General features: G+C 34.6%; 1 protein-coding gene across 1 annotated transcript in view; it reads left to right on the top strand.

The window, feature by feature from the left end:
- The first annotated feature begins 567 nt into the window (after nucleotides 1-567).
- The window catches only part of xpr1a (xenotropic and polytropic retrovirus receptor 1a), a 76,667-nt gene continuing 64,430 nt past the window's right edge, over nucleotides 568-12,804 (top strand). Inside the window, exons 1-2 of the mRNA XM_028445105.1 lie at nucleotides 568-1,027; nucleotides 9,776-9,827. Coding sequence (XP_028300906.1) covers nucleotides 959-1,027; nucleotides 9,776-9,827 — 121 coding nt within the window. The 5' untranslated portion in view covers nucleotides 568-958. The remainder of the gene's footprint in view (nucleotides 1,028-9,775; nucleotides 9,828-12,804) is intronic.

Raw genomic sequence — 12,804 nt, 5'->3', positions numbered from 1 at the left:
CTTTTGTCACGGTGTGGGAATAAACAAATTACACGTTAAAACGTCTGACCAAGTGTATCACCGCTATGTCTCTGTTTTTTTTATATTTTATTATTGAATAAATAACATTTTCTAAAGCTGTTGTGGCATGAAGGTGGACAGCCTTATAGCGGGTGTGGCGCAGACAGTAAATATATTGCATTAGACTATAAATTATGCGACAACATATCGTGCAAAGACGTTTCGCAAAGTTGATTTGCAAGGAATCTCATTATGATGACATGATTTGGTTAACTTTGAACTGTAGTTTTGTCTGTTTTTGTGGCACTTTCTGCAATTTAACTTCAAATATTAGTCTCATGTATGATCATTTGTATTTTCGATTTACATGAGTTGAAAAGATTGTACCCACTGTTATTTAATGCATTTATGGTGTGTCTTTTTTGTCTTCCAAAAATATCGTCTCGTATTGTTATCGTGAGCCCTGTATTCAGTATTGTGTATCTATTATGCCTCGTGAACTTTGCATATCGTCCCACCTCTACTAGTAGTAACTATACATGGTCCCGGACTTGTTGAAGGTCCCAGCAGCAGTGCACGGTTATAGCGCGCGCTCTGCTGACGCAAACACGTCTCTATCTCTCTGCTGTGGTTCATTGCCATGGCGGACCGCAGTGTCCCCAGCCCAGCCCAGGAAGGGACGGGCCAAAGTCACTGAGCAAGTCCCCACCGACTCCAACACAGCTCCGTGACAGCCGCAGTCAAAGCAGGGGAGCTTTTCCTCTCGTGTCCCCGGTGTCCCGGTGTGTGGAGCGAAGGTTAGTCCGGAGCGCACCGAACGGGACGAAGTGTGACACACCGGGCGCGCGCGGCATAAGCATAAGCTAGCAAGTTGAGTTGAGCCAAAGTAGCGTTTGTGAGGAAAGCCAACGGACACACACGGATTTACCGCAGCACAGGGACACCTGTTCCGGCCAAAATGAAGTTCGCAGAGCATCTTTCGTCTCATATCACTCCGGAATGGAGGAAACAGTATCTCCAGTATGAGGTAAACTACCATTTATTTAGTTTTTTTTAATTTTTTTTTTAAACATTAATTTCCTTGATTAACACGGAAATCATTGCCAGATGTGTTTTCAACTGATTTTTTTTTTTTTAAAAAAAAACAACAACTACACTGTACAGTGGAGTATAAATCACGTTTTATATATTCATAAACGTGTTTTAGTTTATTTAGTTTAGATTTAAAGTGACTCCTTCTCAGAGCATTAATGGATTGGATGGAGATGCTCCATTGTTTATGGAGGGGAAGGACTGCGGTTGTTAAACGCCATAGGGAGCATTCACGTTTTATTACACCTGTTACAGTTTACGACATTTAAAAAAAACACAAAAAAGCAATTAAAAACAAAAAAACATTTGAGTTAATTCAACTATTTTTCTTCTTCCAATTACTCCATTATTTTAAAAATTATTTAGACTTGTTTTTTCTATATTATTATTAGTAATTCCTCAAAGTTTGAAATATAAATTTCAATTCATTTTCAGGCTTTAGTGTGTGATTATTATAGGATGTTTAAAAAAAAAAAAAAAAAAAATCATCGTTTTACAAGTATTTTAATATGATTGGATTATCATGGCATTTATCAGAAAATTGTTATTTGGAATACATTAAGTGATTCATTAACAGTGAATGATTATCATTTCAGAAGAAACTCAAATCACAGACTTTTTAAGTCTTTATTTTTATGTAGCTCATGTCTATCATCATAAATATGAGGCACTATTTCAAAATGAAATTTAAAAAAAATAAAAAGGCTTCTCTCTGCTACTGCCTCCAGAAGAAATTATTTTGAGGGTTATTGTTGTGTTTTCCAACTACATTTCTCTAAAGTCTAAATATCCACTTTGAAAACAATTTCCTCTGAATATAAATGTATAGTTTAATATTGATCCTCCCCTGTAAAAAACAGACAATCTATCTATGGAATCCCTTGTTATACATATACTGATTTTTTTATTTTTATTTTTATTTTTTTATTTTGTGCTGCATTTTTTAATGTAAAGCACTATTCTACTTTCACACCCCATTTCTTGCTGCTTTGTTACAGGCACATAGTGGTGAAACAAGCTGCTCATTCCTTTTCAGCTTTATAAAATATAGACAAAGCATGTTTTTTTCACCTTATCTTAGATTGCAGACTCAACAGAAGCTCAGTGAACCATTTCCCCCCTTAACATGTCCTTATTTAGTACCACAAAATGGTAATAATTGCTCAGGAGACCCTTTATATTTTGACGTAAGTGGTATATGTTGATAATCAATGAGCAAACAATGGATTTTTAGGGAAAAATAAAAATGAAAAATGAAAAATTATGAGTATGCAACCTTTAGATCAGTTTTTATGATTTGAAAGCGATACAACTGTATGCCTCCAGAGTTTACATATATATTGTCTTTGTATTAAAGGGCTTAGACAGATCTCAGGGACAGATGCATGGCCATACCAGCCATTTTACACCTCCAGTCTTCAACGCCGCACTCACTGACCTGAGATGGATGATCATAGATTTTCTCCATCTTTTGTGTTTGTTCCGCTAAACTCAATATAAAAGATATAAATTCATAACTAAAATAATCTTTATTCAGTCTTTACAGAGGATCATTATTACATAAAGGCAAAGGGCTTTCTTTAATGTGTGTTTTTGATTGATAGGTGCAATTGATTGATTTTGCCAAATCAGTCTGTGCGTCATAATATAATGCTTGTTGTAACATTTAAGAGAACTGTAAATTGATTCCTGATTTATTACTGGTGAGATCAGTGTCCTCACCTACTTTATAATTTGGAAATAGAAATGATTAAAAAATAATTAAATAAATCCAGAAATCTTCTTTTATGTTGTTGTGTGACTTGATGTTGTTGAATAATGCAGAAGAAAAGAGCAGTTGGCCTGTCTGTACAGTTTGTATTCATCCTCAAATCTAAATTATACATAGATTGAAGAATGTGTGTAGTTATTGTGCTGCTATGGAGGTCCCTATCTGTATTTTTCTGACCTCAGTGCTCAGTAGAGAGATGTCTCATGCCTTTAAATAACTTAAGAATCAGCTGCCCCCTTAAACCAGTCTATCAACATTAAGTTCAAACGTCAGATTTTATTTAAATCATCCATAAAGTATATGATCAAGTGACTGTGATGTAAAAGAAATCCACATGTTTTTTCATTTCTAAGCCACTTATGTACCGTGAAGGTGTAAATGTGTCATCCACGGTATTTTGATATTTTTTTCTCTCTTATCTTTAACTCTTTCACCCCAAACAATGTTGAAAATGACTTTAAAGACGTTTTCCTTTTTGCAACTTTTTAATTTGAGATGATGTTTTTTTTTTTTTTTTTTGCAATGCAGCCTGCACCAAAAAAAAAAAAAGAAAAAGGATATCATAGACCAGATCAATAAAAGCCATCCATTCATTCACAAGCTATTTTTGCTTGTTAGGAGTCACAGGATGCTGGGGCCTATTCCTACTCAGGTCAGAAGTGGGACACACACTGTACAGAACCTCACGCCATCACAGGGCTAACACAGAGACACACAGAAAATCATGGGCAAATGAGCTCCTCTAGTCAACCTATCATAACACTGCACCAACCACATTTATAAGCAATTAGGAGCTTTCATTCACTGACATTCTTTCTTGTCATAAGAAGGCTGCTCAATCAATCCTTGCTGAGTGGTTACAAGAAATCCAGTTTTTTCCCCTTTATCTCATGCTTTTTGTATAATGTGCGGAAAATATTTCCAGAAAAAATTCAAATATTTATTGTCATTTTGATTAGGGATAGACAGATATGGATTTTTTTAGGGGCCGATATCGATTTTTTTCCTATCAGCCTTAGCCGATGACCGATACAGACTGCCAATTTTCTTGGGCCGATACTACGTTTGTTCCCTCAATTTACATCATAAAACTTACACAATGATGTGAACAAATGGTACGAGTCTCAATTTTCAAAAAAGGAACATTTATTGAAATTAACAAAGGTGAGGTAGAACAAGTAAAAATATTTAACAAATATTCAAAACAGGTGATGTAGAACAAGAACAAGTGAAACATATTTAACAAATATTCAAGAGAGGTGATGTAGAACAAGTAAAAAATATTTAACAAATATGAAAAACAGGTGATGTAGAACAAGAACAAGTAAAAAAAATTACAAATATTAAAAACAGGTGATGTAGAACAAGAACAAGTAAAAAAATACATACAAATATTACAAACAGGCGATGTAGAACAAGAACAAGTAAAAAAATACATACAAATATTAAAAACAGGCGATGTAGAACAAGAAAAAGTAAAAAAAATACATACAAATATTAAAAACAGGTGATGTAGAACAAGAACAAGTAAAAAAATACATACAAATATTAAAAACAGGCGATGTAGAACAAGAACAAGTAAAAATTATTAACAAATATTAAAAACAGGTGATGTAGAACAAGAACAAGTAAAAAAATACATACAAATATTAAAAACAGGCGATGTAGAACAAGAACAAGTAAAAATTATTAACAAATATTAAAAACAGGTGATGTAGAACAAGAACAAGTAAAAATATTTAACAAATATTAAAGACAGGTGATGTAGAACAAGAACAAGTGAAAAATAGTTAACAAAAATTTAATAATGCGAATCGGTGAACACCACAAAATCCGATGTATCGGTCTATCACTAATTTTGATTAAAAGTTGCTGTGTTATGTAGTTTCCTCTCATTGTCGTGCACTGATGCTTTTTTGTTGTTGAGAATTTAAGGATGTTCGACAAAACCCCTCTAATTTATGTTTTATTAATGTGTTATTCCTGTAGTCTTTAAGGCAAATGAAAGGCACATTTTGCCCTTAACTGCTTATGTTGTACATGCCTTCGGATAAAAGCACCTGCTAAATGAAATTGTAATTCTAAATCAGTTGTGTATCTGTTCAATGACACATTATTAGATGAGCACAGGTCATTGTTTCCCGTATCCACCCACTAAGCTGCTGTGACACCTTCTGTCACTTTACCTGTGACTTTAGCGCTAATATAATAGCGATAGAGATTCTTTATTCAACCCGCAGTGAGGACATTTATTGACATGACAGCTTAATAAAAAGACAACAGAAGTCAACACACAGAAAAAACCAGAAAGACAAAACAATAATAGAAGCTATACATAAATAGAAATAGAAATAGAAAAAGTAATCTAAAAAGAATAAAGGATACTATGTACATTCACATTGACTGAGGCTTTTTCAATTGCTCTCCTTTCCTTTGTGTGATAGTTGGATAAATGAACCTGCTGCACAATTCTCCCTCTCCTTTATTTGAAGCACACCATTGTGTGTATTCTTCATTTAAACTGGTCAGCCAGTTTCCATATATGCAGATGATGAGGATGCTGCAAAGTGACTGCTGCAGCTAATATGGGCTTTACTTAGTTACTGACTTCATTCTCAGGTGGAAGCATTGACAGGCTGTTGAGTGATCGAGTAATTAGATGTGCACTTTATCCAGTGGGATTGAATTTATAAAGCTATATGCTAATTAGGTTTTGGAGCTTTGCTGTCCTCCTGAATCTTTAAGCTCATGGTATATATAAATGTTGCAATCCTTGTTTTGTTGGATTAGAATGTGGATGCATTTTCCGCTGTGGTAGAGATAATGAAAATAAATAAATAATTAAAAATACAATGAACTCTCTCTAATGTCCTATTCTATTCTATTCTAATTTGTTCATCCCTCCCCATCACATTAATTATAAGAAAAATATTACATCAAATCTATATAGTGCTTTTTGGGATACTCAAATATGCTTTTACATGAGCTACACAATTTAAAAACTCTTGTAGCCTGACTAGGGATGTAACGATTCACTCAACTCACGATACGATTCACTCACGATTTATTTTACAAAATGAGACTGTAGACGACTGAAAAATATTCATTTAATCTTCGAAACTAAAAATAAAAATACTGTACTATTTTCTTTTATCTTTCATTGTCAAAAGAATGCCATAATTAACTGCAAAACAATGCAATTTAATTAAAAATAAATCCTGAATGAAATAAATAAAGCTATACTGTAAACAATGCAAAACTGTATAATAGTTCCTTTTATTTTCAAAAGTGCAAATGAAAATGTATTTTGTGCCTTAACAACTGGACTTCAAAACAAATCCCATATCAAAGAAATGAACAAACTATGGCTTTCATTCTCTCTCTGTGTGTTTCTCTTACCTTGGATTTCACATGTTCTTTCTTTGTCACTTTTTTCATTTTGTCTTGGGGAAACCAAAATGCTTCCATACTTCTGATTTAAAACATGGTAGTGCGTCCTAAATTTCAAATTCTATATAGATAGCGCCCTTGGCTGTTAAAAAAAAAAAAAAAAAGTACTGCGATTTCAGTTTCAGAGTATTGATGTAAACCATGACACCTTTGAATCGATTTTTAACTGCCTCACGATTTAATCTTTACATCCCTACTCCTGACATAATTTTATGAAATCGCTTAAATTGTTTTTAAAAAGCTAAAAAAGTTTTCGTTTAAGGGTCAGTAATCTATCCCATTAGGGATAAAGTTTTCATAACTGCAGTAGTGTCACCAGGAATACGACTAATCTGTATATATTTTACCGTCAAAGTTTCAACTGGTAATTTAACTCAAAGTCAAAATTTTCTACTTTCTTTAGATATTTCATACAAAAGCAGTCGTGCATTTACGCTGGTAGAGGTTTTCTCCTGGAAATCATTGTTTATTTGATTACTAATGACCTTGAAAATAATAATCTGGTACAGAAAAGGTTGATGATGATGATTGTGTAACCGCAAAGAACAATTCAGGTTAGTGTGTGGGCGAGAGAACGAGTCCGCTCATGTATTTACCTCTGCAGCGCAATCAGTCGTGTGAGCTCAGAGGTGGAGGAAGAGGAAGAGGAGGTGGAGGTGGGGGAGGAAGATGAGTGCTTGTCAAGGCTTCCATTTGAAATTCAAAGAAGCAAAGAAAACGTTGGCAAATGGAACACAGGTTTGATTGCAGTGAGCGATACTTGTTGGCTCAAAGGTCGAGTCATGTCCTTGTTTAATTAAAGAGTGAGATGATTTAAATGCCTTTTACAACCTCAGCCAGACTTACTTTGTAATAGAGTGTAAAAGTAGCAGTAATAGCATTAAAATAGTAATACTTGACCTGGAAGCAAAATAAATCTTTTTTTTTTTTTTAACACAGTATGCATTATGCTCCTTGAAAGGTTGATGTATTGGTGTGTTTTTCAATGTTGTGTCCTGTAAATAGTGTATATATGTATACAATAGTAATGGCATGGAAACTGCTGAAACCCAAACCCCGCCCCTATAAACTCCCCCTTCTCCCTTCCATCCTCACCTCTTCGTTCCTCCCCCACTGGGAGGACATCTGGTCCCCAACCAGACCTGCTCTCTGCTCCCCCACTCCTCTCTTCACACTCCTCTCTCATCCTCTTCACTCTTGTTTTTACATCAGAGGATCCACTCAGACACAGACCAGTACATTGAAGAGATCCATCGGCTCTTATTTTGAGCCATAGATCTCCTCAGAACATTAAAGCACAGTATGCCATCTGCTCAAGTACAGAGATAACAATCTCAAGCATCATTTAGAAGTCATTTTTGCCATAAAAGCACTTATATTAAACCTGTTGGGTCGTCGTTATTTCTAACCATGTTGTTGCTTTCAAAGGATTTAGTTCAAACAAGTTCAATCAGTTAGACTCTCAGATCCAGGAAAAAACAATCTGGTACTTGTGTCAGTCAAATGTTTGTTTTATTGAGCACTTACTATTATGTAGGGGTGGGAACCTCTGGGTAGCTCACGATACGATACGATACGCGATACAAAGCTCATGATAACGGTTATCTCACGATATGACGATACTGCGATTATCAATATATTGGTCAGAAATCAATCTAAGATAATCTATGACATAACAAAAAAAAAAGATTAAGTGAAAAAAATACAAGTTTTGTTTCATATCTCTGAAAGACAATAAATTGAAAAAGTGTCCTATGAACAGTGACACTATTTTAGTGCAACATTTCTGTAAATAAGTGTCAACATACCAATGTAAACGAATAAGTATCTCCAATAGTGCTTTCTGTAAACAAAGAATAGGGCCTTTCTTACCAGTGACACCATTATGGTGAAATATTCCAGTAAACAATAATATTTATTCCTTCAACAAACAGTGACAACATTTCTGTGAAGACCTAACTGCACATTTTAGTAAAAAAGCAAAAAAAGGTTTTGAAAAAAAAATAAATAGATAATTTAAATAAAAAGAAGAAAAAAGAATATCGATACTTAGCGCAAGCATATCGATAATCGATTGTGCGAAAAAATATTGCGATATATTGCCATATTGAGATATCGTCACAGTCCTACTATTGTGTTATGAACTAGCTTAAGTGTAGTTATTGTGTACAGGTTGCACAGCTGAACACTGCGCTGCCTGCAGCTTTACCTCATGCCAATTCTTCCACGGTAATGATTTCTCTCTGTCAGAATCTGAATTTATATTTTCCATCATTTGGCGTGTTATGTTAGTTGTTGATTTATCTATACTGGTTAGTTTCAGCACCCTGATTGGAGTTAATCTTTCTCCAGCAAGACAGGTGGTAACTAGAATTTTGTCACCTGTTTTATTGTGCATGTTTGTTTTCGGCAAAACCATGACAAAGAGTAAATATGTGCCAAAAAGAGTGAATATGTGTCTCTGTTACTGTCTGTGTATCAGACATATGATGGATGGATGATGCACTGATGGGTTATAATAAAAGTGGTTCAACAGGTACCATAGAACATCCTGTTAGAGGTCCAAAATTTAAATTTTCTTAAAATAAACCAACATGTGATGATCACACCATTATTTTTTTCTTCTTTTTAATACATATATAGTAATTGGTGCTTTTGTTCAACTGTTTGCAGAAGTGTAGTTTAAAAAACATGTTACTTAATATACACATAGATTTTTGTTTTATATTAGACAATATAAGTGAAGTTACTGTATTTCATGATCCCTATGTTCCTTGTGCTGTATGTAATCCTTTTGTATATTGTTTTGTGTCTCGCCTTGTTTTATTGTTAAGTGTGACATTTTTTTCACATCAGCCTGTCTAGGGACATGGACAATTAGCTTATGGCTATAATCTGACATATTTACATTTGTTGAATATTCATTTATACAGTATGTATTGTCCCTACTTAAATAAAAATAATAAATAAATAAATAAAAGTCTATTAAACAACCAATAAAAATATTATTGTTAAGATCACTTAGAGACGTTAGGGAACTTCACAGACGTTTTTTTAATAGGAAAATAAAATCTGTAATATTTACTTTCAGTTCAGAGACTTAAGTGATCTTAGAAGCTATACATATTTACTGAAATATCTATGGCAATGTTCCTGAGAGTAGCAGTTTTGAAATATTTCCATGCTCCAATACACTTGCTTAGGAAGTTTATGATCTGGTTTTTAGTAGAGCTCCATGAACACATTCATTAAATTTAGGTGGATGTAATTCGTCTTATACTTTAGTCCAAATGTAATTTACAGTCCATCTTTTTTTTTTAAAAATGCATGAAAAATCATTTCAAGTAATCTTTTGTCTATTGGCCTCATAAAGATTCACACTTTTTTTTATACAAAGCTACTTAATAAACTGGCTTCTTGGTGTTTTTGGATTACTAATTTATTCTTTTCTCCTTTCAACAGGCTTTTAAAGAAATGCTTTACGCTGCCCAGGACCAAGCTCCATCCATGGAAGGTAAGAGCACTTCCTGTTTGCATAAACGAGGACAAATGCAGTGGGAGAAACGTTAACCTCATATAGACCTGAAGCCTCCTGTTTGTGCATCCCCAGAATAACAGACTTCTAGTGGTTATAAATAGAAGGGAATCACAGCTAGAAGGACGATACTCACTCCACATTCAGGGGCCTGTTTCTCAAATCCTCTACCTCTTTGCTAGGCCCAATGGAGTAATAAAGAATAAAAGTGCGCTGAAGTGATATTACATTTCTACTGAGTATTTCTTCTTGTTATGGTTACAAAAGCATGACTCTAGTGAAATGCCTAAGTATCTGTTATAAAGTGGCACAGATAAAGTTTGAGCTTTAATCTGGGGGTCATTAAAGCAGAAGTGCATTGCAGCAACAGAACACAGCAGAGATAAAGTGAGCCATTGGCTATAATTACTGTGTGGCGTAAGCAATGTGATGATGAGCCAAAGTATGTAAACCATTTGTTTTTATTTTAGATAGCCCTTTGTGGGGGTAAACAACTTTCGGTAGTTTCCTGGTTAAAATGTTAATAACTATGTAGAATTTTGTGAAAGTGCATCTAAAGATTTGATGACATGAAGGTAGGGCGATATGGACCTAAATTCATATCTCAATATTTTTCCTCAAAACAGCTATATACAGTATAAATCTTGATGTTTTTAACTCAATAAAGTCTTACTAAGAAGACAATTCAGAGTTACATTTGTTGATGCAAAATGCCACACAGGCACATTTATAGGGCCCTATAAAATACACATAAACGGAATCGCAGACGGAATCTACTGTTCAACGCGGAAATTGACAGAATCAGGATGAAACGCCGTCACCGTGAGGAAAATAACATTTTTTATAGTGAAATGTTTCCGGGTGCCACTCATTAGGTGCACCGCCATTCCCCCTCCCGTTCTGGTCGCTTCAAACACCGTCTAAACTGTCCAAAAACTACACAACTCATCACTCACTCCTAAATACAGAGCCACCAGTTCACACTTAACTTTAACGTGTCTGTGAAACTCCGTCCGTTTCTTATCAAGTGCTGCAGCGATCCGTGAAAACATGATCAGCTTCACCGGCTCAGAGTGTTTAAACATCTCATCAGAGCGACAGAATATCCGTGGATAAACTTGTTCTGTTGTTGTGGACGAGACCACCGATGCCAGGGATTATAGAGTCTTAAAGATCATAGGTTATTAATAACTTGTGATACTGTCAAATATTCTGACCCCTAGTGGTGAAATAACTGATGCATGTTTGTGTCCATTTGTTTTTCGTTTAATTGTTACAGTCTGGAATGATGTCATCAGGATAATTTAAATTAGGTTAATTTAAATGAAGTTCATCAAAATTAATCAATAAACCTGCTCAGATTCAGGAAACCATTGATCCCTGACATGAATGCTGCATATACATAATTAAAAAGTAGCAGTGAGAATAATCCATGTCAGTACTACTTACATATATATACCTTTTATTTGTATCTTACTCATTATTTTAAATACAATTTGCATTTTTGACATACATTTTTGTTTAATTATAGCTTTCTTTTTATTTTGTTTCCTCACAGGAATTAAAAACTAATATTTTCTGAAAAAATGTATTATTATTTCTAAAAAAAAAAAACTGAATTGTAAAAAATTAATGTGGAAAACACGGAATTTGTAAAAAAAATTAAACGGAATTAGGAAAGAAATAAAATGGATTTTATAGGGCCCTACATTTATTAACAAACAGCTATATGTGCCACTTCTTTTTGGCTTTTTCTCCTATACAAAAAGCCAAAAAGCATGTGACAGCATGTGTGAGTGAGGTCTGTAGTATGGCTTGTTTGGGGATAGGTCTGGGTTAGGACGCACGCATCCATCTGACTGGGCTTTTTTATGCTGTTCTCATAAGCATCGAAAGCAACAACTCCTAAAGTGAGTATTTTGATACAAAATAAGCTATAAAATTTAAAAAAAATATTGTTTTACACGATATTGTTGTTTTTCTATTTCGCCAAAACAGATATATCTTGATTTTCACAAAAGTGACTTCTGCTGGATCTCAGTGGTTTCTTTTTTTATTTGGATAGATATAAACCTCATTCCTCAGTATTCACATATTAGTTTTTTAGTAGTTTGTCTGGATATTTGTGGTTTCTTCCAGTGTTCCTCTCTGGAATACACATCTTTATCAGGCCTGAGTTTGTCTTTTGAGCCTTTTCCCCAGAGGGTGTGAGGCCTTGCAAGCTCAGTGCTGGTGACAAACTATTTCCTGTGTGATCTGCACACACAGGTCGCTGCTCTGCCTCCAGATCGGTGAGCAGGTCTCATGAATGCAGGCAGGCTCTATCAATCATTAGAAAATCATGCAATGCCCATGCTGTGGTGTCACTATGACACCTCCAATTTCCCCACTCAATCAAAATGATTTGTTTTTCTTGACATAGACATTTCAGATGAGCTATGTACAAAGAAGTAGCAGTGCCAGCATGTACTGCATGGAAGACAAGTGTTTTAATGTATCAGGATGTGCTCTGACTTGTTTTGTGGTAAAGAGAAAGTGGTTCTAATGAAACCAATGAACGGCAATGAAGAGTGTTTTTGAGTGCTGAAAATCAGTCTCTACTATGGCTGCATTTGTTCACTTTCATAACAGAAACAAGGTTGGCCAGTGGGGGAACATTTTAGCCTACCCCAGCAATTGTCCCCACATCAGCCTCAAACAAGACTGGTAAATGTTGTTTAGCTATTTTATATTGAGCCTGAATGGCATTGGAAACACTGGACATATTTTGTAAAGCTCTTTGACATTAAAGCTGATATCCATAGTTTCTGAGAAATCTATGCTTATGTATGATTCTTTTGAAATGCGAAAAAAAATACCTAGCAACTCATCTTTTACTATGGTCTACTGCCGGTGGTCATTTATTTATAATAAAGTATATAAGTCCCCCTTCGTCCTATAGACCACTATACAAATG

Source organism: Gouania willdenowi, chromosome 4, assembly GCF_900634775.1.
Source record: "Gouania willdenowi chromosome 4, fGouWil2.1, whole genome shotgun sequence".
Taxonomy (NCBI): Eukaryota; Metazoa; Chordata; class Actinopteri; order Blenniiformes; family Gobiesocidae; genus Gouania; species Gouania willdenowi.
The sequence above is the reverse complement of the archived record's forward strand: the minus strand, read 5'-3'. Positions and strand labels throughout refer to the sequence as shown.